This window comes from Ostrea edulis, chromosome 5 (genome assembly GCF_947568905.1).
Source record: "Ostrea edulis chromosome 5, xbOstEdul1.1, whole genome shotgun sequence".
In the NCBI taxonomy this organism is placed as follows: domain Eukaryota; kingdom Metazoa; phylum Mollusca; class Bivalvia; order Ostreida; family Ostreidae; genus Ostrea; species Ostrea edulis.
This window is the reverse complement of record NC_079168.1, coordinates 85,649,245-85,676,281: the sequence shown is the minus strand read 5'-3', so window position 1 is coordinate 85,676,281 and position 27,037 is coordinate 85,649,245. Positions and strand designations below refer to the sequence as shown.

The window sequence follows — 27,037 nt, the reverse complement described above, 5'->3', positions numbered from 1 at the left end:
TAAACATGGGTTATAGGGTGAACACAGGTGATTAGGTTGAACACAGGTGATTAGGTTGAACACAGGTTATAGGGTGAACACAGGTTAGGTTGAACACAGATTATAGGGTAACACAGGTGATTAGGTTAAACATGGGTTATAGGGTGAACACAGGTGATTAGGTTGAACACAGGTGATTAGGTTGAACACAGGTTATAGGGTGAACACAGGTTAGGTTGAACACAGATTATAGGGTAACACAGGTGATTAGGTTGAACATGGGTTATAGGGTGAACACAGGTAATTAGGATGAACGCAGATTATAGGGTGAACACAGGTGATTAGGTTGAACACGGGATACAGGTGATTAGGTTGAACACGGGTTATAGGGTGAACACAGGTAATTAGGATGAACGCAGATTATAGGGTGAACACAGGTGATTAGGTTGAACACGGGATACAGGTGATTAGGTTGAACACGGGTTATAGGGTGAACACAGGTAATTAGGATGAACGCAGGTTATGGGGTGAACACAGGTGATTAGGTTGAACACAGATTATAGGGTGAACACAGGTGATTAGGTTGAACACAGATTATAGGGTGAACACAGGTGATTAGGTTGAACACAGATTATAGGGTGAACACAGGTTAGGTTGAACACAGATTATAGGGTAACACAGGTGATTAGGTTAAACATGGGTTATAGGGTGAACACAGGTGATTAGGTTGAACACAGGTGATTAGGTTGAACACAGATTATAGGGTGAACACAGGTTAGGTTGAACACAGATTATAGGGTAACACAGGTGATTAGGTTGAACATGGGTTATAGAGTGAACACAGGTGATTAGGATGAACACAGATTATAGGGTGAACACAGGTGATTAGGTTGAACATGGGTAGATATACATATGGTTAGACCAGATGAACGAGCTGCAATGCGATTTAGATAGTGAAAGGAAAATTTTACAAATTTAATACTATTATGATTTTCATGCCACTTATTAAAAATGTCAGCTCCGTACGTACTGCTTGTGCTTCAAGAAATCTAAAACTACATAGGATAATTCTTAATATTTGCATTAATTGATTGATATTCTCTAACGTCCCTCTTGAGAATGTTTCACTCATATGGAGACGTCACCATTGTCGGTGAAGGGCTGCAAAATTTAGGTCTATGCTCGGCGCTTCCGGCCTTTGAACAGGGGCGGATCTTTATCGTGCCACACCTCCTATGACACGGGACCTCGGTTTTTGCGGTCTAATCCGAAGGACCGCCTCATTTAGTCGCCTCTTACGACAAGCAAGGGGTATTGAGGATCTATTCTAACCTGGATCCCCACGGCAATCTTATTTACAAGACATACTGTAGAATTTGTTTGATCGTTTCCTATAATGTTTATTCATGCGCTAAAACAAATACAAACTGCAACAATAAACGAACACAAAACAAAACAAACTCCATAGAATAACAAACAAACCAAAAATAAAATAATAAGAATAGACCAACACCCCATCAAAAAATAAAATAATAAGAACAGACCAACACCCCATCAAAAAATAAAATAATAAGAATAGACCAACACCCCATCAAAAAATAAAATAATAAGAATAGACCAACACCCCATCAAAAAATAAAATAATAAGAATAGACCAACACCCCATCAAAAAGTCCATCGTCCCAACATAAGCCTGTAGATATTGTTCACTTTTGGTACATAGATAAAGAAAGTTAGAAACATTTGAATGAAAATATATCAATTCAGTTGCAAATGAGCTCTCTCCAATGTATTATATATTACCCTCTTTAATTGAAGTACTGCAGTGTGCAAACTATCGCACTCCGAGAACAGTAGGGACGCAGGGTGATTAAGATCAGCCGAAGATACTCGCATGTTATTGACCAAGACTATTACAATCCAGATATATTACAAATACATGTATTTACATTCTAACATAATTTTGCCATTAAAAACTTAAAGATATGGAATATGTTGAAGGACAAACAACATACCTACAAACTGGTGCGGAGGTGTGATTTACTGAATGAATAAAACTGAAATACTCCTTACAAATCATCTGCAGTAACACTAGCTGTTTTTGCCATTGATATGCTTAATATCATTATCTTACTCTTGTAACAATAAACTCCATCTTGTCTAAATTTGATTCTTGTTTGAAATTCATTGAGGGTTGTGATTCATAAAAATCGTAACATTCAAATAAACCTCAAAATATTGTAAAGCTAAAAACAAAGCAAGACACCATAGAATAATTTTGTTGACATTTTGTAAGTTTAATTTTAAAGAAAAGAAACAACTCAGTCTATATTGTGACTACAGCACCAACTGTAAGCCTAAATTGCTTATGAAAATATGGAACTGAAAGAACTGGTCTACTCATAGGGGCAGGTTTAATTTTGCAAATTTATTCATCACAGTTTTTTGTCCAGTTTCAAATCTAATCCTCTATTGCAATGGACTAACTAATACTAATGAGTAAACATTTGGACAACATTTTCTATACAAACCAGCCATCCATGTTAAAAAAATCTCATTAACTCTTCCTTGTTTGAAGGAATCGGGAACTTTGCGCACTTTAGCTATAAGAGGTGAAAGGTTAAGATAACGAACAGTGATCAAACTCAAAACTCCTATAGTTAATATAAAATACAGAGTTGGGAAAACACGGAAACCTGGATATACTAAAGGTGAGATCAGGTGCCTAGGAGGAGTAAGCATCCCCTGTCGATCGGTCACACACGCCGTGGGCCCTATATCTCGATCTGGTAAACGGAGTCATCCGTAGTCAAAATCAATGTGCCAAGAACGGCCTAACAATCGGTATGAAACACGTCAGACAGCATTTGACCCAATGTAAGTTGTATTGGCAAACTAGATCGTTATAACGACCATATAATTTGCGAAATGTTGACTTTCAACGAGACTGTTGAAACCCCTGTACCATCAAGTTATTTGTCAGTAGCCTGCTTCGATTTAAAAACTGATTATACGCAGAACAAGCTCTTCCTTATCGAATCAGTTGAGAGATATGAACCCCATATGCAGGTGATAATGGAATATTGCTACATAGATATGGAAATTTGACGATGGAGAAGTGAAATCATTCCGTTTGTCATACAGTTCAGTTGTCAGTTTGGTTTAACATAACCTTTGCCTACTTTATGACCTAAATATTCTACGGTAGCATTACAAATGTCACTCTTTGCAAGATTCACAGCTAAGTTCGCTTTAACGAAAATGTCGACGAACACACGCATGATCCGGGTATGTTCGTCCCACATGTCTCTGTAGATGATGGCGTCATCACTGTAGGCTTGACACCATTGGATGTTATGAACAAGGGAGTGAATCCCCTCTGGAAGGTAGCTGACAAAGTTTACATTTAATACAGCCCATAGGGAATCACACAAGCAAAGATTTCGTTGGCTCTTTCAGTTAATGGTATTTGCCAGTAACCTTTCAGCTGGTCGAAGTTACTAACAAATTTTGCATTTCAATTTTGTCAATACAGTCATTGATTCTGGGGATCAAAAATGGGTCTGATTTTGTGACGGAGTTTCTGAAGGCAGTACACAATCGGTAGGAACAGTCGGGTTTTGTAAGAGAATGTTAGGTAACTCCAATCATTTTACTTGATTTGATGTCATTGTCCAGCATGTACTGCACTTCTGTAATTATTGTGGATTCAGACGAGTAGGATGCTGCTTGATAGACAAAATATCAACCATTATAATGTTGTGACCAGTAGCATTGATCTCTTTTAGAATATTCAGAAAAATTGAATGATAATCAGTCATCAGATGTTGAACTTGTTCTTTCTGGTGAATATATAAATGTTCTTTATTGTTATCAAGATTGGCAAGAATTCTTCGAAGGGACATTCTGATTTAAACTTCTCTGCAGTAGTTTATACAGTAATATCATTCTCTGTACAATCGTGAAATGTCTGAACAGTGGTTAACGTGGAAACTGATTATACAATATTTTAGTTACATGTTTCAAAATAAACTTTCATCATGTTAATGTAGCACAATCGTGTTTTTTTTTTTTTTACATGGCCCTGGTGTCTTAACTACATATATGTACATAGTTTACATATCACTAAACTGGCTTTCAATTTCATAAGAGCCATAATATCTGGCCTATGAAGAATGACCAGGAACAGACAAATATACAAAAACCTTATCAACTGGTTTAAAAACTCTCTCTGGCATCTTTGTTACATCGTGCTTTCATTTTGGCTTGAGAAGACTTGACACTTTATTGTAAAGCATCTCTTTAAAGTTAGGTGCGTAGTCTAAAATGTTAAGAGCACTAGTTATAGTCAACAACTTTAACTTCAACACTTTCAGAGGACCTCTAACCATACGACCAAACACAAGTTCAAAGGGACTGAATCCAAGAGATTCTTGAAATGCTTCTCGTGTAGTAAATAAAACAAGATGAACCCTTCATCCCAGTCTCTATCATACTGGTAACATTTATTTTGTCTTCATATTTTTAAGGGCCTTGATGAGCAAAGCATTACCAACTATAATATAATGACAAGCATCATTGGCCTTTTTTTTAAACACCCAAGGAGATTGAAGGATAATTAGCCATAAGAAGTTGAACTTATTCTCTTTGGTGAATATTCAAATACATGTATCCAATTTTTGCATCAAGATTGACAAGAATTTCAGAGTTCTTTAAACGGACACTCTAATTGAAATCTTTTTCGATAGTTTCTACACTAATGTCATTTTCAGCACAATCTTGAAATGTATTAACATTGGCCAAAGTGGAAACTAATTTTACAGGATTTTGGTCACATAGATGCCAAAACACTCTTCCAAAATGTTAATGTGACAAACTCGGTGGTTTTTTGTTGTTGTTTTTACACGGCCTTGGTGTCTTAACTACATAGTTCACATATCACTAAACTGGCTTTCAATTTCATAAGAGCCATGATACTGGCCTGTAAAGGGTGCCTAGGATCAGGCGAAATACACGAACCTTATCAACTGCTTTAAAAACTATTTCTGGCATCTTTGTTACATCACGCTTCCATTTTGGCTTGAGAAGACTTGAGAGTTTATTGTGCCAATTTGCAATAATTTTAAAGTCTCTCTTCGAAATTAGATAAATAGTCTAAAAGGTTAAGAACACTAGTTTCGGTCAGCCACTTTTCCTTCAGCACTTTTAGAGGACCGCTAACTGCATGACCATATGAAAGGTGAAGATAACGAACAGTGATCAATCTCATAACCACTAATTCAAAGGGACTGAATCCTACTCCCGAACTGCCTCTTGCGCAGCAAATAAAACAAAGTAAACCCCTTCATCCCAGTCTTTATCATACTGGTAACAACAAGTCTTCACCATAATTTAAGGATCCGATGAACTCGTTCAAGCGCCTCCTGAGACCCGGGATAACATACCGTGGACTTGCACTGTCTTAACACCTAACTCATACATGACGTACCGCTACTGAAACAACCCTGACATAAAATTCGAACCTTCATCTGAATAAATGGTCATAGGTACTACTACGAAACTGGAAAAAAAACACCTTGGCGATGGTATTTGCCTTAATATTCGTAAGAGGTGTAGCGTCAGGAATTCGAGTGGACATACACATAATAAGTAAATACTGGTTCCCTAACTTAGTTTTGGGCAAAGGTCCTACACAATCCTTTAACTACAAGGTTCTGCAAAAGCTGGAATGGGTTGGGGAGAGGCATATGGACATTTTAGATTAGGTTTACCTATCATTACACAAACACTTGCAAAATTCAGAAACATTTTTTCTCAGCTTGGGACAATAAAAATAACTCAAAATCCTGTTACAAGTGTTATTGAAACCAAAACGACCTGCATCTCATGGGTGTGTCGTGAACCAAACTGTTGATGTCCTTACGATATATCACTGGGACGGTATAGTGGGACCTCTATCTGATGAACCACACCATACTTAATCTGAGCTGCATCTGGTGGTCGCCATTTTCGCATAAGGATACATCTTTCATGCAGACTTTAGCGGCCTCTTCTGGTGGAAGTATCTTGCTCGTTGGACAATTCTGCTGGGAAAGTAACTGCTCTCTGCCGGGGGTGTCCTTGTACTGGTCAAACTGCGGATTGGGACCATTATCATCAGCAACTTTCAGCGGAGACTCACAGTTAAATCGTTGGTTGATTTCACATACTTTCATAATCGCTGAACCATCAAGGTCAAAAAGGAAAGTGTCACTGAGGTCAATTTCATGAGATGCACCAGCCTTATTAAGGACTTGAATATGGTACCGATCAGCCTCGAGTTATCGTCTTCTGTCCATCGCTCTGGTAAAAACACAGACTAGATACAAGTCTTTCCCATCATTTCTAACTGCTGTACAAGGATGTGGCTGTGGTTTGACGGCCCTATACCAGAGGAACCTTCAAAACTCCCGACCTTGAACAGGAAGTAGAACGACCATGACATGGAGACTCTGAAGCCCTCTATTTATCAGAATCTGAACTTTTAGAAAAACTACTAGTCTGAGATCTATGGAGCGCCAAATTAACATAAACTCAAATAATTGAAGATATCTTCAATTATTTGATGCGCACAACAATTTAATTAAAGATCTCTTCAAATAATTAATGATTCTGAATTATTGCGCGCATTAAATGAATTGATGATAGCATTAATTTTTCTGCTGAATTGATGCGCGCTTTAATTGAATTAATGATCTCTTCAAATGAATTAATGACATCAACAATTGAATTGATGCGCGCTACAATTCAATTGAAGAGAGCAATAATTGATATAATGCGCGCATTAAATCAATTGATGAGAGCAATAATTGAATTGATGCGCGCATTAATTCTTTTGATGAGAGCAATAATGGATTTAATGCGCGCATTAATTCAATTATTGCTCTCTTTAATTGATTTAATGATATCTTTAATTCATTTGAAGAGAGCAATCATTCTTTTAGAGAGAGCAACTAAATAATTAAAGATATCTTCAATTCAACATATCCACAATTGAATTAATGATCTCTTTAATTGAATTGTTGCTCTCTTCAAAAGAATTGATGCACGCATTAATTCCTTATACAAAAGCATTGTAAATAATTAAAGATATCTTCAATTGAATTAAAGAGATCATCAAATTATTTATACCGAGCTCTAAATTAATTATTGCGAGCAATATTTCTACGAAATTAATGCTCTCATCAATTGAATTGAAGAGAGCAATAATTGAATTAATGCGCGTATCAAATCTATTATTGCTCTCATTAATTCAATTGATGCTCTCATCAATTGAATTGAAGAGAGCAATAATTGAATTAATGCGCGCATTAAATCAATTATTGCTCTCATTAATTCAATTGATGCGCGCATTAATTCAATTGATGAGAGCAATAATTGAATTGAAGCGCGCATTAATTCATTTGATGAGAGCAATAATTGATTTAATGCGCGCATTAATTCAATTAAAGAGAGCAATAATTGAATTGATGATATCTTCAAATAATTGAAGATATCTTCAATTATTTGAGTTTATGTTAATTTGGCGCTCCATAGAGATCTAGCTAGTTTTTTGTGAGAGTGTGTAAGTATCTGAATTAATGACGGCATCCTGAAGAGTTCTCACACTATGTCCTCAACTCTTATTCAAGGATTTTACGGAGATTATTGAATTTTTAGATCTCAACTATTAATTAAATATATGGGTTTTTTCTCTTGATTGTCAAACTTTTTGTACTTTTTTGAATTTTTGTCTGTACGCTTCGGGCACTAATACATAAGCTTTTAAGATTGTGGTCTTGACCTTGTCATAGTCTGGACTGTCAGCTATGCCTAGCGCTGAGTACATATAACCTGCTTTGCCAGTCAGTACACTTTACAAAGTTAATCAAACACCTGTGGTCATTTCAAATTCTCTGCCACTTTCTTCAATTGAATTTTTTTTTTATTTACTGATTTTTATTGAAATTTTGGAAGTAATCAAATACTTTAGCTTCGTAAAACTCAATCCTGTCAGGTAGAAATTCAGGTCCGCGCTCTTTCATTTTCTTTTTTCTCATTCTCTCTGCTTTCATTTTTCTCTCTCTGCTCTTTCATTTTCTAACTTCATTTTTTTCTCTCGCTCAAATTGTATTTTCTCTGTTTCTCTTTCCCCTTCTATATTCAGTGTAGGTCAGAATTTACATATAATTTACATGCATTGACATGATTTACAAAAGTATTATTACATATTTGATGTACAAAGGGATCTATTATGAAATCATAGATACACTGTACTTAAAAGAACTTTATGAAACCTATAAGCCCCAAAAGATTTGCAAAATTTACAAAATGTCTCTCAAGTTGTGTATGAACGGAATTGAAGCATATGACACACACAAGTTTTCTGGAAATACCGTTTAAAAGTCAATGTCTGCATGTTATCCGTAGATGTGTCCGGAATTGTCATATATTAAATAACTTCAAGTAGGATGCTCATTATATCTAAACACGTACGACACAAATGGTGAACTGGTCTACGTAAGTATGTCTGAGGATCTTATGTTAAATTGATTAATCGTTACATCATTAGTTACGTTCCTACGAAAACCTTAACTCTTGTTATGACAGCATTGTTTCGATATACGTTGCTATCCGTCGAACGAAAGGCGAGGAAAATCACGCGATACAATGGTTCAATCATCTTCCCTGCTCAAACTTGCGACCGAATCAAAAATTGTTTTACCAGTATTCAATCTTGAATGCATTCATGACGTCGTACAGTACTACGTCACGTTGATATACGATGAAAATAAACTGTTTCGATACTGCACGTAATATTCTTTTGCTACTAACAGTTTTCTTTAAAATGATTTATTGATTATCAATTCTACCATGATATATTGGATCAAATAGAAACTAAAATCGTGCAAATTTGACACTTTTTCATTAAACAATCCTTCCGCCACAAAATATAGTCCTTTCCAGGCCCTCCCAAATTATTTTGAGTTGACATGACATTTTTCAACAGGATAGGTTTAAGTAATACTGTATAATATGTTTGGACAAGTACCTACACAGTTATACCAAGAAAACAAATTCATAACATACATTAACTAACATGATTTTACAATTTTTGACAGTACAAGGAAAACAATGCATAAGATTTATTAATTTAGTTGAAATTTTGGAAAACCAGTCTAGAGGTGATGTAGAACCGATAAGCGATGAGAATAGAGACGTTGATAAACATCCAGAAGCGCGTCGTTTTCGCTAGATAGTAGGTCAAAGCCTGTACAAAACCACTCAAGCCTGTGGGAAGGTCACCTGCAATATTTTAAATTTTTACAGGTATACATGTACTTTCGTCGTCATGCCTCTTAAGTTCCCAGTGAAAATCTCCACAAATGAAATGCACACGGGAGGAGAGCCGGTGAGGATTGTAGAAAATGGATTCCCTAAAATCCAGGGTCGGACACTTCTTGACAAGATTAATCATATGAAAAGTGATTTGGATGAATATAGAAAATTGTTGATATGGGAGCCGCGAGGTCACTTTGATATGTATGGCGTCCTGATCGTGCCTTCTGATATAGAGTCCTGCGATTTTGCAGCTATCTTCATCCATAATGAGGGATACTCCACGATGTGTGGACACGCTGTAATATCCTTGGGACGTTATGCCATCGAAAAGGGACTTGTTAAAAATGTCACAATTCCAGAAACCCGGATAAACATCCAGTGCCCCTGTGGCCCGGTGACTGCTTACGTCACATATGACGGTCAGACAACTGGTGACGTCAGATTCCAAAGTGTTCCATGCTTCGTCTTCAAAGAAGGTATTACTCATAATCGTAACATCTGATTTTACAACACAAGTTTTGTTTTTTCTTTTTCACATAAAGAATGATCCAATTTAAGAACAATCACGGAACCATGTCGCAGGTTAAATAAGTTTAATGTGACAAACATACCCATTACTCTATGGTTCTAACTACTCTAAACCGCCACGGTGGTCTAGAGGTAGATCGTTCGCCCCGCATGCGGAATGTCGGGGTTCGAATCCTGGCCGCGACAAACCTAATTTAAAGTCGTTAAGTTCCATCGCCACAAATGTTCGGCATCATGTGTGAATGTTACGGGTCATGGTACAGGGAATTTTTATCATGATTTTAGAATGCATCCTTGAAAAAAAATTTATACGTTTGATCAATGCTCAAGGATCCCGAGTTTGATGGGTTGTCTTAAAAACGGATGTCCCGTGTCACAGTAGGTGTGGCACGATAAAGAACCCTCACTGCTCAATGGCCGTAAGCGCCGTGCATAGGCCTAAATTTGAAGTCCTTCATCGGTCTTGGTGACGTCTCCATATGAGTGAAATATTCTCGAGAGGGAAGTTAAACAATATACAATCGATCAATTAGACAACCAATCAATCTGACTGCTCTAAGAACAATATTGTTCTTAGTTGTTTAAAACTATATTGATGGGAGAAAACATGGTAAAAAGAAAGATTTAAGAAGACGATTGGGGACAGGTTAATAAGCTGGTTGATTACTGATTCATTCCATCAGTTCATTCATGCTATTCCAGTTGGAAATTATTGAAATATCAAAATTGCAGTGGAAAGGCAATGTTTCTTTGACAGTTACTATATTTTTTGAAATTACTATATTATTAGAAAAATCTAAATATGATGACTGATCATAAAATTAGGAAATTGTTCATAAAACTGAAATATGTTCCAAACACTCGTACAAGAGTTCAGGTTCTGTAACAGTCAATCCTGGAACTTGCAGTTTATGTCAATTAGTTAAACATTGATTCAGATCCGATGCCGATTGAAAGAAACACTGATACCGTCGCAGAGGGGGGTACTCCATTATGATATTGATATCAAATCCAGCTACCTGTATGCATATCTAGACTTTGGGATTTTTGCGATAAAATGTACACAAAGAGGTATGATTTCAATGACTAATTGAAATAAACAAATTGTACATTTCGAACATGGGTGCAGTAGGCCAGACTGAGTCTGTACATGAAAGGTGAAGATGACAAGTATGTATTCTCTAAAGGAATTATGAGATTGATCACCAATCTCATACTTCCTATAGAGAATACATAATTAAGAGTAGGGCAAACACGGACTCCTGGACATACCAGAGGTGGGGTTAAGTGCCTTGTAGGAGTAAGCATCCAGTCAACCGGTCACACCCGCCGTGAACCCTATATTTTGATCGGGTAAACGGAGTAATCTGTAGCCAAAATCAGTGTGCCAAGAACGGCCTAATAATCAGTATGAAACACGTCAGACAGCATTTAACCCAATGACAGCTTGCATCGGCAAACTAGTTAAAACGACCATAGAATTTGAAAAATGTTGCCTTTAAAGGAGACCTGAAATCTCTGTAAAGTACGAAGCAGATATGGAAGACGTTATCTTCTCGTAGTCTTTGGTGATCAGGTCTTCGAACAATCTGGTTGAATTAAATTATGTTCCGTTATTAGCTGACATGTTTTTAATTCTTATGAGGTAGAATTTGTTTAAAAGCTTCTATATTAGAAGAAAAACCTCTTGCTATGGCATTCAACTCGACATATATCGACGACGTTTTATCTATAAACATCACTCACAATAAAGGACACCAGTCTTACTCCCCCTTCTTACTTGAATATTTTATTGAACATAGATGTTAACGGGAAACTAACATCTCGACTTTATGACAAACGAGGTGACTTCAGTTTCTCCATCGTCAACTTCCCATATTTATGTAGCAATATTCAATGTTAGCTGCATATGGTGTTTTTCAACTGATTCGATACGCAAGAGCTTGTTCTGCGTTTGATCAGTTTTTAAATCAAAACAGACTACTGACAAATAAGTTGATTTTACAGGGGTTTCAACAGTCTTGTTTAAAAGTCAGCATTTTGCAAATTCTATGGTCGTTATAACGATCTGATGTACAAATGCAGCCTGTCATTGGGTCCAGTGCTGTCTGTAATGCTATATAGCCGTTCTTTCAATACTGTTTTGACTACTCCATGTACCTGATCACGATATAGGATTCACAGTGGATGTGACCGGTCGACAGGGGATGCTTACTCCAACAAGGCACATGATCTTACTTCTGGTGTGGTGTCCGTGTTCACCCTACTCTTAATTTTGTATTCTTTATGAGATTGATCAATATTCTTTCTGAGATTGATCTCTGTTTGATATCTTCAAATTTTCATTGTATATTATGTCTGTTAACATCCTGACCTCAGTGCTTGCTTTTTCGCGAATGTGGTGGGATGGTGCGAAATATATTGTATATACTTGTGTTAGAACTCATATCTAGGATCAATTTTTCTTTCTATCCTGTTGGAAAATCTAATATCAAATCACAGAAATTGCTTAGATCCTTTGTGAAAAAGTCCAAGCTATACGGTACAGATAGTCTGAGTGAAATAGCAAAATTGAAAACAAAACCACAACATAATTATGTGCGTGATATTATTCAGATTTACCAGTGGAGGTTCCGGGTTATGGTAACGTGGTGGTCGACATTGTTTACGGTGGAGCATTCTACGCTATTGTATCAACTGAACAGTTCGGATTGCACGTCAGGAAATCGTCCGTGTCGGATTTAAAGGCAGCCGCTGGGGCAACGACAGGTAAAAGGAAAGAGAGCGAGAGGAAACGTGAGCCAAAGGAATGACAAACTTTGATGTCAAAAAAAAAAAAAAAAAAAAAAAGACAAACAGCAACAGTTGGAAGAGAGGGAATTTTGATTCTTGGCAGTTTCTCTTTAGTAAGATACAGGACACATACTATATCTGTAGCTATCTATGAGGGCGAGTCAATAAGTAACCAGCCTTGCCTATTTCCGATTGACCGAGACGGTCGTGATTTTCATGCCTTGTTTCAATACATGTACATGTTTTATACCTGGGTACAACATTGCACGTTTATCAAGTCATTCTTTAATAATATATTGAATGTTAAACATGGCTAGTGATGCAAAAGCATACTTTTCATCTAAAGTTGAGCACCGTGCTATAATTCGGTATTTGTATTTAAAAGGTAAATCAGGCAAGTAAATACACGTGAAGTTAGCCGATGTTTATCGGTCTACTGCACCATCTTATGCTCAGGTTAAATTCTGGGTAGTGGAATTCAAACGCGGTAGAACGTCTTTAGAAGATGAAGCCAGGTCAGGACGCCCACTGGATTCCACCGACGAAGAAATGTGTAAGAAAGTTCGGAATCTCGTATACTCCGATAGACGAATTCAGGTGGAAGAAATAGCGCAGGCATTTCACATGGTAGCGTTTAAACAATCTTACATGATCGTATAGGTATGCTCAAGCTAACAGCCCGTTGGGTCCCCAAATCCCTTAGTGATGAGCAAATGGCAATCAGAGCATTAGTATGTAGCGCCTTATTGAAGCGTTTTAGGTCAAAAGATTATTTTCTTTTGCGTCTGGTGACTGTAGATGAGACTTGGATTCATTATTATGAGCCAGAGAATAAAGCTCTAAGTCATCAGTGGGTAGGGCCTGGGTCCCCGAGGCCAAAGAAGTTCAAGACGCAACCATCTGCTGGCAAGGTGACTGATAGCAGTGCGGTATTTAATTTGATATCGTCTAGAGGAAATTCGAAATATGGTAGTGACATTTCTTCCTCACTGAATTAGCTGGATTTTTAACGTTTAAAGAAAAGTGGGGTATGGACTGGGGGTTGGGGGGGTTGGGTTGAAAATGCTATTTGCCAAATTTTCAACAATATTAATTACAAGGCAAGGCAAAAGGGGTCATAAGCTACAGATGATGCAATTTTCACTTGCAAGTTGCACTGCCACTAGTTACACTTAATTAGTGACTTACTTACAGATAAATAAGGTAACTTACAAATATTTTATTTATTTATTTTTATCTATCATTTCATTTTTTTTTTTTTTAATATCTTGGTTTGTACTTGAAGAGTCATCGCAATAAAGGAACATTAATTATTAGTGTTACAAAAAATCTCTGATCATGCAGTTTTTAAATTTCTGAATTTTGAAAAAATAAAAATAAATAAATAATAGATTCTGATACCACTAAGCCCCCCGACTGGCCAGAGAGTTCTGCTTCTGTCAGTTCTGATGCAACTAACTCAGCCCCCAGACTGGCCAGAGAGTCCACTGTTTCGGTAAATTCTGATAATGATGCAACTCAGCCCCCCCCCCCCCCCCCCGACAGCTCTACCAGAAGTTCTCGAAAAAGACTTGCTGATGTTTGATAAATCAGTTTTCCTATTAATTTTACTTTTGCTCCTGTTCATCAGTTCATTAGGCTATGGCCCAATCTGATTAAATTTAAGATCGTTGATCCGCTCCGTATTCCTCTTCCTTTCCTGTATCTGTGAAGTCCAGAGGTGAGATATATTCTGTCCAAAACAACTAAGAATGTTCATGGAACAATTTAGTATTAATTGTTTTCCTTTTCTGTTGTATGCCTTATTTTAAGAAATAACTTTCAGGTCACTTTTTAAAGGGACTGGTTCACGATTTTTGATAGAAATATTTTTCATTTTTGATGTTAAACATTAGAAATATACCTCATTTAATGTTGACAGCCAAAATTTTTACCTTCTGAATGCATGAATGAAAGCAATATTTTAGCCTTAAATATGTGTTATGTAAACAAAGACTCGAGTATTTTTATGTAAACAAACAAACAAGTGAAATATTGATTTTGTAATATAATGCATCTTAATTTTGCATAGTCACAAATTTTAACTTTTAGATGACACTTTTCACCCCAAAAATGCTTGAAACATGAAAGATATAATAATACTTAGATCGATATCCATTTCTTTTGAAAATTCCGTAAACAATAACATATCGCAATCTTTGTTTACAAAACAAATAATAAACTCTCTAAAATGAGCTTCTGTGATGATGTATAACCTTAATTTTCATGTGAAATCTTTCAAACATATTTGACAGTAGATTTTGATCATTAAAAGTGAAAAACAAAATTTTGGGTAAAATCGTGAATCAGTCCCTTTAATGTGAAATGGAACATTTTCAATTTTTGACAACCTGACGGTTTAAGACACTATACCTTATTTTCTGTAAGGAAGTGGAGTAAAGGGAATTCAGAATTGGATTCAGCATACTCAAAATTGGTAATTGCACCTGCTTTTTATTGTTTTGGGTAATGGTGTTTCAAGAAATAAAGTTGGGTCACTTTTTGATGCGAAATGAAACATTTTCCGTTTTTGGCAACCTGACGGTAGGGGTGTTTAAGACACTATACCTCATTTTCTATAAGAAATTGGAGTAAACGGCATCCAGATTTGAAATCAGCATACTCAAAATTGGTAATTACACCTTATTTTTATTGTTTTGGGTTATTTTTAAAAAATGGGTGGTGGTTGCTAATGACAGAGCTTGTAAAAACATAGTCTTCGTTTGTAAGACTCATTATTATAACTGGGTTTAAAAAAACTTAGCTTTCACATTTGGTATTCCAACTTATTCTCAAAGTTCTCTTTCAAAGGACGAAATTCTTTAAAAATGTGTTTCAGTTTTCCACACATTTGATATCGCAGTGAACGTATTACTATACAAATACTGGATTCCAAAACTTCACTAAAACACTTACAGAGATACATTGTAGAATTTAGTCAATGTTCTCCCAAGCCCCTATCTTTACTCCTCACGAAAACATGAATTGCTGTAAAGGAGAGATTTCAGACATACTGTGTCACACGATATCCTCGAAGCGGTATAAATGAAGTGGGATCCTCAAAAATGCAAAAAGAACTTTTAGTAAATGTGAAATCACAAAACTTTCCAAACTCAACTTCATCAAAACATACTACTTCCCCATACGTTACACCACCAGTCTTCACAATAGATTAAAGACTGGGGGTTTGACGACGTAACAGGGTCACGGAAATATTCCTATCTTGTGATTAGTCATCCAAACAATTACTTTGTTAAACATCATTCTGATTCTACGCACAAGGATTCTGAATTTAATATTTAAAAAATGCCAGAGTTCCTCGTTGACAAAAAAGTCGTGTCCTTTACAAATTTGCCAATTCAGAGCTTGTCCATGCATATGCTTGCATAATTATATCATGCGTTATACACTGATCATATGCTACGATTTTTCAGCAGTTTACACCACTATTCCTCACAATAACGTAAAGACAAAGTTTTTTTTCACATCAGCTAACAAAGGAACATAATATATGCCCATGGGAATTCCCAACAGACTGTTGGAAGATCTTAACTCTAAAGACTCTGCAGATATTGTAATTTTCAACTAAATGATTTTTGTATACATCAGTACATATAAATTGATACATTTATTTTAAGTATGCATACATTACAATCTGATTAAAACCAGATCCTGAGATCCGCTCACTTAGATCGCTACACTAGTGTAGCGATCCAAGTGAGCGGATCTCAGGATCTGGTTTTAATCAGAATGGCATACATTATGTACTGGCCTGTCCTAGTTTCAGGGTTTTTTTATGTGTCGACGAATTATTTCAGGTGCTGAGTATATCCGGGTAAAATTAGAATGCATGAAAGTGTGCAATCACAGTGGCGTATGTGCGTTCTGAATCCATGAATGTGAAAGGCAGTATCCAATAACACCTCCGTGCAATTGTTTGGTTTTTAAAAATAGATATGCTCATATGATCGCCTACAGTGAATTACCGTTTTAAGCTGGGGGGGGGGGGGGGGGGGACTTGTAACGACTCCCTTTATAATTAACCCCTGAGCAGGTTTATTTGTAGTAATGATGCATCATGATTATTACATATTTTTATTTCTTCGTAAAGATTCTATATAGAGCATCCGTGTCTTTTAATGAGCCATGAAAGTCCGAACAGTAAATGCTTGAGGATTACTTTAACTGAATTGTGAAATCAAATCTGCATACTTTAATCGATGATCGTGACGTCACATCTACTGACAAACAAATTGATTATGCAGGGGTTTCAACAATCTCTTTTAAAGTCAGCATTTCGCAAATTCTATGGTCGTTATAGCAATCTAGTTTGCCAATACAACCTATCATTGGGTCAAATACTGTCTGACTTGTTTCATACCGATTGTTATGCCGTTCTTGGCACACTGGTTTTGACTACGGATAACTCCGTTTACCTGATCAAGATATAGGTCGACAGGGGATGCTTACTCCTCCTAGGCACCTGATCACACATCTGGTATATCCAGGGGTCCTTATTTGTCCAACTCTATCTTTTGTATTGATTATAGGAGTTTGATCACTGTTCGTTATATTCACCTTTCAATTGCATCTCTCTCGTGGATTATATATTGATTAAAGCCTGCATTTGTATCTATATTGCAGCAGATCAGGGGTTTTCGTTTTTATCACGGGTACGAGCCCGCGTAAGTGCACAGATAGTGATGGATTGATTTTATAATGGAAAGAATATTAATAATCCATTAGAAGATAACGAATGTCTTCTCGAATATGGAAAACTATTGCAAAGAATAGTTCGCCATGAACTTAGCCCAAAATGAAAGAAAGGGAAAATCTATCATGTCGTTGGTTTTCCTTTGCGAATAATCTGACTATTAGGGAGGGAATCCCACTATATAGCCAGTGTTCTTGGGGGGGGGGGACTTATTTAGCCAGTATCAAGTTTCCCGGTGACTAGGAAACAAGGATACCACTCTACAATGGGGCTGCTTTCTCTTCATATGAATTGCTAACGGATCGCTAGCATAACGGAAGACTGAGCTGACCGGAGCGTGACATCTACATCCAGACTCTAAAACGGAAATTAAAGCCAAGTAACAAAATGGAGGAATAAAGTGCTATAGTACTACATAGTGTTAATTATTAGAACTATATGCATTTCATCTTTTTAAAAAATGTGTTTTGATTTTTAAGACATTTTGAGGGCGCAGCTGAAGTTAGCACACCCGGATACAGAGGGAGTGTCTTTCGTTTATGGTACGATCCTGACGGACGGAAACGACGCCTATTCTGATGAAGTCACGGACACTATGTGTGTGTTTGCTGAACGTGAGGTTCGGTTTGTTTGTTATTGTTTTTGTATGTCTGGTTTTGAGGGAAAGGAAGGAATCTTGCAATTGATACTCTTATTTCATTTGGTAACGTATTTTTCCATTGCCGTTTGATTTGAACATTTTATTATATCATTTACCGGTAATGTAAAATTCTGGTGTAGAAACTTAAATTGTCCTCTCCTTACAATTTATAAACATATATTTATATCACAAATAGCATTTTCCTCTATGAACCAACCAATTTCAGCGCGCGACACAATCCGTTCACATTGACTATGAACGGATTATGAACTAGCTTAAAGCACGCGACTGAGAGAGCGTACTATGATTTGAAAAAATACATGTGTTACAAAGACCTCTCAAGTCACACCTTTGGATTAAGATTGTAAACTTACATGGATTATCATCCCAATATTGCGGTCCCCTACCTCCAAAATACAGTGCACCTTGCAATGTTGATAAAAGGCAGGGTGAGACGAAATGTGACGTCATGTCTATATGTTGACGTACGTCACAATAACTACTGTGACAGAGGCTAGGTGTTCGTTCTATGCAACAAAATAGAAGCAATGTAAACAAACAGTGTTTTAGTAAATTAATATAAATATAAGAAATGAACATCACTTTTGAGCTGTTCATGGTCAATATGAACGGATTTGGATTTGAGGCAAATTCTCTGTGAATCGCTAGGGCGATTCACAAAATTTGCCTCAAATCCGTTCATACTGACCATGAACAGCTCAAAAGTGATGTTCATTTCTTAAATGAAATCTATAGGACATACAATTATAAATACATACAAAGATACATATAGGCACATATTTTAAGGTTTTAACATTCTCTTCGTATAGATGATTAACGCACATTAATTGTATGGTTGTCAAAAAGTGATTTTTAGTGATTTCTCCACTGTTGTTTGATAGATAGATATATAAGAGGGAAAAGATACCCATTCTCTACATTGTTTAGATGTAGCAGGTTATCTCCCCTTGGTAACATATTTGTAATTGTATCAACAATATGCAAATCGTTTATTCCGAAAACGTTATCACACAATGAAAGATGCTTTTCTAGGTTTCTAGATATATTGGACGAGATAAAAGTGATGATACAAGCCCTGCCTTCTCGCATTGAATTCGTGTCGTGAGAAGTGTGTTAACCACTACGCTAACCTTAAATCTTTGCTTCAGTCAAGTTCTCGTTCGGAACATTCATCAAGAAGGCGAGAGAGAGAGAGAGAGAGAGAGAGAGAGAGAGAGAGAGAGAGAGAATGTTTGCACGTATTCATGTTTGATCTTCATGTTTTAACTTCTAATTTACAGGTAGATCGATCACCATGTGGATCTGGGACCTCCGCTAGAATTGCTCTTCAGTTCTTTAAGAACAAAGTCAAGGTTAACCAGACCAGAACCTTTCGGGGACCTTCTGCTGACACGTTCACAGCAAAAGTCGTCAAAGAGGTCAGCTGTGGAACATACCCAGCAGTTATCACTGAGGTGAAAGGTCATGGGTATTTTACTGGAAATTCTACATTCACTCTAGAAGAAAATGACGCCAGGGGAAGAGGATTTTTATTGCAATAGATACATGTAGGATGTAAAACCTGGACTCATAAAAATCCACATAGATGTAGCAGGCATATCACTATTCCAATCAATCATCCTAGTAAGGTGACATATCACTATTCCAATCAATCATCCTAGTAAGGTGACATATCACTATTCCAATCAATCATCCTAGTGAGGTGGCATATCACTATTCCAATCAATCATCCTAGTAAGGTAAGATATCACTATTCCAATCAATCATCCTAGTAAGGTGACATATCACTATTCCAATCAATCATCCTAGTAAGGTGACACATTACTATTCCAATCAATCATCCTAGTGAGATGACATATCACTATTCCAATCAATCATCCTAGTGAGGTGACATATCACTATTCCAATCAATCATCCTAGTAAGGTGACATATCACTATTCCAATCAATCATCCTAGTAAGGTGACATATCACTATTCCAATCAATCATCCTAGTAAAGTGACATATCATTATTCCAATCAATCATCCTAGTGAGGTGACATATCACTATTCCAATCAATCATCCTATTGAGGTGGTATATCACTATTCCAATCAATCATCCTAGTGAGGTGACATATCACTATTCCAATCAATCACCCTAGTAAGGTGACATATCACTATTTCAATCAATCATCCTAGTCAGGTGACATATCACTATTCCAATCAATCATCCTAGTAAGGTGACATATCACTATTCCAATCAATCATCCTAGTAAGAAGGCATATCACTATTCCAATCAATCATCCTAGTAAGGAGGCATATCACTATTCCAATCAATCATCCTAGTAAGGTAACATATCACTATTCCAACCAATCATCCTAGTGAGGTGACATATCACTATTCCAATCAATCATCCTAGTAAGGTGACATATCACTATTCCAATCAATCATCCTAGTAAGGAGGCATATCACTATTCCAATCAATCATCTTAGTGAGGTTACATATCACTATTCCAATCAATCATCCTAGTGAGGTGACATATCACTATTCCAATCAATCATCCTAGTGAGGTGACATATCACTATTCCAATCAATCATCCTAGTAAGATGACATATCACTATTCCAATCAATCATCCTAGTGAGGTGACATATCACTATTCCAATCAATCATCCTATTGAGGTGGTATATCACTATTCCAATCAATCATCCTAGTGAGGTGACATATCACTATTCCAATCAATCACCCTAGTAAGGTGACATATCACTATTCCAATCAAACATCCTAGTGACTTTAATATTTGCATGTGAAAAACACTACATGATGTATATGTACAATGTTTGTTATTTTGGTATACACATGTACTCTATTTGGCAGTTGTTAAATAAATATGTATGTTTCGAAGAAATCTTACCCACCATTATGATTTTTCGAAAAAAACATCACAACTATATTCATTCGATGTTACTGGAAAGCAATTCTTAATTAACATGATAACATTGGTGTGATGTAAGAATCAAATCTGAAGAAAAGGAACGTCCTATATTTACAAATCTATATACTATGCATATCCTGTGAACTCGAAATAAAAGACACCACAGAGTCGTCCACTTCTGCTTCATACGTAGATATTTTATTGAAAGTAGATATTAACGGCAAACTAACAATTCAACTTTATGACAAACGGGATGATTTCAGTTTATCCATCGTCAGCTTCCCACATTTATGTAGCAATATTCCATTATCACCTGCATATGGTGTTTATATCTCTCAACTGATTCGATATGCAAGAGCTTGTTCTGCGTATGGTCAGTTTTTATACGCCCGTAATTAGACGGACGTAATATGTTGTGGCGCTGTCCGTGCGTCTGTCCGGCTGGCTGGTTGGTTGGTCCATCCTTGACCTACATTTGATCTCAAAATAGGTCAAATAGTTTTCTGGGCATTTTTCATTACGGATAAAGTATTGCCCTGATATTCAGTCAAAGGCTTCCTCTTTGAGAAATACAAGTTCAGTTAGCATTTCAGCTGGATTGGTCCATCCTTGACCTACTTTTTGGAATTAGTAGGTCAACCAATTTCCGGGCTTTTTTTCATTACGGATACAGATATTGCCCTGATATTTAATCAAAGGCTTCCTTTCGGAGGAAGACAAATGCAGTTAACATTTTAGCTGGATTGACTCAGTACGACCTACAGTACTTTAGGGGCAAAAGTAGGTCAAACAGTTTTCCAGATTTTTATGTAATGGTCACAGGTATTGCTCTGAAATTTAATAACAACCTCCCTTTCAGAGAAATACATAATCTGTTCACATGTCAGATAGATTGGTACACCATGACCCACTTTCAGGCTTTCCTATTCAGAATGTGTGTTGTATCAATTCAGAGTGCACAATATGCTTCCAGATTGAATTTCACTGTCCAACGGGCGTATATTGTACCGTTTGCAGTACTCTTGTTAAATCGAGGTAAGCTACTGACAAACAAGTTGATGGTACAGGGATTTCAACAGTCTCGTTTAAAGTCAGTATTTCACAAATTATATGGTCGTTATAACGATCTAGTTTGCCAATACAAAACATCATTGGGTCGAATGCTGTCTGACCCAATGTAAATTTCTTGTATTGTAGCAGCAGACGATTCTCTACAATTTCAGGAAAACCTACCATTGCTCAACACTGTAAGGTATGTGATGATAAAGGACATGACACTCCCCACAATTTCATTTAATCACAAATATGAATTTTGCAAATTTTATGGTCGTTACAAGAATCTTGTTTGCCAATACAACCTTTCATTGGGTTAAATGTTGTCTGACATGTTTCATACCGATTGTTAGGCCGTTTTTGGCACACTGATTTTGACTAGGGATAACTCCGTTTTCCTGATCAAGATATAGGGCTCACGACGGGTGTGACCGGTCGACAGATGATGCTTACTCCTCCTAGGCACCTGATCCCACCCCTGGTAGGTCTAATGGGCCGGGTTTGCTCAACTTTCTATTTTGTATTGCTTATAGGAGTTATGAGACTGATTACACTTCGTTATCTTCACCTTTCATGTATGATTTCCCGATATCAAGACTGAAAGCATCTTGAATCACAACATAAAATGTTATGGGACTTGACTTGACATTATAAGTCATAACACCATCAATTCAGACCATGTATCTCAATTTGAATACATGTGCTTACTCCTCCTAGGCACCTGATCCCACCTCTGGTGTGTCCAGGGGTCCGTGTTTGCCCAACTATCTATTTTGTATTGCTTATAGGAGTTATGAGATTGATCACTGTTCGTTATCTTCACCTTTCATATAACCCCTTTCCATATTTTTGTTACAAAATATTTGAAAATTAACATTTGCTAATAACATTGGAAAAAGCATTTGAAAAGCATTCTCTAGTCAGGCATTTCTTTTTACATAATTTCAGCCTATCTTATCTTAGTAAGTGGTCAAATAACATATGCTACCAGAGTAAATCTTACAGTAGAAGTGGTACATTTTAAGTACACTGTCCTACCACCAACAGTCCAATAAAACCATGAAAAGAAATGAAAGCACAGATTACGCCACCCTAAATTCTGCTATGAGGAATGACTGAAGATGAGCTACAAAGTCTTTGTCCAAGTACAAGGGTATAGGATTTCCTATGTGTGCTTTATTGTTTAATTTTATGCTGCTTGGAGCAACATGTGTGTTGAAAGAATGCATTTTGATGGAAATTCTCTTAATTAAATCAAAAGGTAAAATACTGTTTAATCCATCCGAAAACATATAAACAATCGATGTATATTTTACAACAGTATTCAAATGACTCATGAACTGAAAATAACATCTCAGAACCAAGGACCATATCAAATATACGATATAAGATCTGAACAAGATGTATGGACCAAATTTTTATACTAAATAACAACAAACCTGGTCCTGATGATATATCGCCTCAACTCCTTAAGAATATTACTGCTGCCATTAAAACATTAAGAATCCAAGTTTGCCTAATGTTTGCAAATAACAAATATTACACCAGTATTTAAGAATCTAGATAATCCTAAGGATCTAAACAACGATAGACCAATCTCTATTATAAACGTGGTGTGTAAAATATGAGAAAAATAATTCAAATGTCTGTATAAAATTTAGAATGGGACCAATATGGATCCACGGAAACACCAGAGATAGGATCAAGTGTCTAAGAGGAGTAAGCGTCCCCTGTTACCCGGTTACATCCGCCGTGAGCCCTATATATTGGTTACGTGAACGGAGTAACTCCTTACAGAACGACCTAACATTTCATATGAAACAGGTCTGACAGTATTCGACCTAGTGATAATATATATTTGCAAAAAAGATTATCATAGAACTTGCAAAATGTTTTAAATAAGACTTTTGAAACCCCTGTGACATCAACTTATCAAAATTGAGCATGCTCCCATATCGAATCAGTTGGAAGGCATCAGCACCATATACATATGACAATAATGGAATATTGCATGAATATGGAAAATCCCATCTGTCATAAAGTTGAGCTTTTAGTTTGCCGTTAATGTCTACGTTCCGTGAAACGTCTAAATGTGAAACAGAGATATATTAAAGACTAGGTAGGATTTTTTTAATGTCGTAAACATCTACTTCTTTATTAAAATGGAATTCGGAAATATTGATATATTGTGATTATTCATTCATAAACAACGCTCTGATTCTACGTTCGAGTTCTCTAAAGTTGATAAGAAAAAAGTATGCTGGAGTTCCTCATTGACGATGCCTACGTAGTCTTTAGTTATCAGGTCTTCCAACAGTCTGTTGGAATTCCCATGAGCATGAATTGTCCTCCATTGTTTCCTAACCTATGCCTAATTTATGAGACTTGAGAGGAGAATTTCTTTCCTGTGGTCTCCAATTTGATATTTTAAAAATATATCGATGGCGTTTTATTGAATTGCAATACTCGTTTTCATTCAAATCTCAGTTAATTGAACACTCCGATGGTAGCCCCTAACAAACCATATTGGGTGCCCACTCTCTTAGCTCCTTTGGCCTTTTAGCTGATAGAAGACTCATACTGAGTTTACTACATTTATTAGAATAAACAGACAGACTTCATAAACATGATACAATTAGAACTAAATGGAAATAGTACACACAGGGTGAAATGGCAGCTACAGCCACATGTTACATGTACAAGAATAAAAAATTGTAGGTCTAGAGGGATATCCGGAGTACTGACCATAGGTATTAGGGCAAACTGGTGGCCTCGTGTGAGCACGAGAGCTGACGTCCCAGACTGCGACATCAAGGGACTTGAAAGGGGTCCGTCCGATTTGCTTTACCCTGTTACACCAAATCCCCCCTCGATGAGTCATACCAGTACATCCCCCTGGTATCCGGAAAATTCGTGACTTGTCTGTAGACGGAAACGGAAGAGGTAAGTATTGGTCCGTTTGGTTAAGTCGTACTTGGTTGTGCGTTATACGAATAAATCGTAACACAAACGTGACACAGTAAAGCCACCAAGGCGATAACACAAAAGTAATATACGCAAATGAACTTCGGCCAATTAAACTAGATTATTTGACATTGAATTCAAATAATCTTCATTAATTCGAAAGAAAAGACACCACATGGTCTTCCATATCTGCTTCGTACTTAGATATTTTACTGAACATAAATTTTCACAGCAAACTAACAACTCAACTTTATGACAAACGGGATGACTTCAGCTTCTTCATCGTAAAACTTATACGGTACCAATTTTGATCGTCATATTCCAATATTTATGTAGTAATATTCCCATATCACCTATATATGAGCCAGTGTATGAGAAAAGGGGTCTTATGACATCAAAATCTCAAAATTAGGTTTTATCGGATCTTTTAGAGAAAAATATGAGAAAGCAGAATATATTAATATTATAACTGTAACTGAAATATTTATACTTAAATTTGTTATTTTAAAAAGACCCTGTATAACCATGACTTTGTTTCATTTTGACGTCAAAATATTGGAAGTCAAGACAACATTATTCTTTCGTAAGTATGGTGTCTATGTCTTTCAACTGATTCGATACGAAAGAGCTTGTTCTGTTTATGATCAGTTATAAATTGAGGTAGGCTACTGACAAACAAGTTGATGTTACAGGGGTTAAAACAATTTTGTATAAAGTCGACATTTCGTTGATTTTATGGTCGTTGTAAAGATGTAATTTTCCAATACAACCTATCATTTTCTCAAATGTTGTCTGATGTGTTTCATACCATTGTTACGTCATTCTATACATCTGATAGACATCTGATACCATCCTGGGTCAGTGTTTGCTCCATTCGTTTTGTATGTATTCTTTACAGGATTTAATACATCTGATACCATCCTGGGTCAGTGTTTGCTTCATTCGTTTTGTAGGTATTCTTTACAGGATTTATGAAAGTGATCCCCTTAGGTCCCTCATCCCACCTATATATATATATATATATACCTCATCCCACCTCTGATATATCCAGGGGTCCGTGTTTGTCCAACTCTCTATTTTCTATTGCTTATAGGATTTATGGATTGATCACTGTTCTCTATCTTCGCCTTCCATTTATCACTGTTTATTATCTTTTTTTATATAAAAAATATTCTGTGTCTCCAGGTTTTCTTCCCATGCCTTAATAATGCACATGCCCTTTATCATAAGTGTGAGCAGAAGTGCTTGTTAACATTTTGGCATAGGAATGTTACTATTGGTTACTATTATGCAAGGTGAAGATAACGAACAGCGATCAATCTCATAACTCCTACAAGCAATACAAAATAGATAGTTGGCCAAACACGAACCCCTGGACACACCAGAGGTGGGATCAGGTGCCTAGGAGGAGTAAGCATCCCCTGTTGACCGGTCACACCCGCCGTGAGCCCCATATCCTGATCAGGTAAACGGAGTTATCCGCAGTCAAAATCAGTGTGCCAAGAACGGCTTAACAATCGGTATGAAACACGTCAGACAGCATTTGACCCAATGCGAGGTCGTATTGACGAACTAGATCGTTATAACGACCATAGAATTTGCGAAATGCTGACTTCAATCGAGACTGTTGAAATCCCTGTACCATCAACTTGTTTGTCAGTAGCTTACCTCGATTATGCTTTGAAATGTTAAAATTAGTTACCATTGGGTCCAAGGTTAGAAATTGTATTACTATGAAGTTCGAAACATAGAATTAACTCGGATTTTGGGTTTCAATGGCAACACTTTACATTGTAAATTTTTATGTGCTCAAGCAATTATCATTTCTGTTGAGGTGTTCTGTAAATTGATATGTACTTATGAAAGGTAAAGACAACAAACAGTGATGAATCTCATAACTCTTATAAGCAATACCAGGGGTGGGATCAGGTTCATACGAGGAGAAAACATCCCCTGTTGACCGGTCACACCCGCCGTGAGCCCTATATCTTGATCAGGTAAACGGTCAAAATCAGTGTACCATGAATG

General features: G+C 36.6%; 1 protein-coding gene across 1 annotated transcript; it reads left to right on the top strand.

The window, feature by feature from the left end:
* Positions 1-7,704: 7,704 nt before the first annotated feature.
* On the top strand, positions 7,705-21,135 carry LOC125652335 (trans-L-3-hydroxyproline dehydratase-like). The gene is made up of 5 exons (XM_056166593.1): positions 7,705-8,517; positions 9,328-9,815; positions 12,484-12,636; positions 17,893-18,032; positions 19,355-21,135. The coding sequence occupies exons 1-5, from the start codon at positions 8,501-8,503 to the stop codon at positions 19,613-19,615; spliced, it is 1,059 nt and encodes a 352-aa protein (XP_056022568.1). The 5' UTR covers positions 7,705-8,500; the 3' UTR covers positions 19,616-21,135.
* Positions 21,136-27,037: the final 5,902 nt, after the last annotated feature.

Coding starts and splice junctions, on each gene's coding strand:
- LOC125652335 (XM_056166593.1), top strand. Junction 9,816..12,483: donor ATGCTTCGTCTTCAAAGAAG/GTATTACTCATA, acceptor GATATTATTCAG/ATTTACCAGTGGAGGTTCCG. Junction 18,033..19,354: donor GTGTGTTTGCTGAACGTGAG/GTTCGGTTTGTT, acceptor TCTAATTTACAG/GTAGATCGATCACCATGTGG.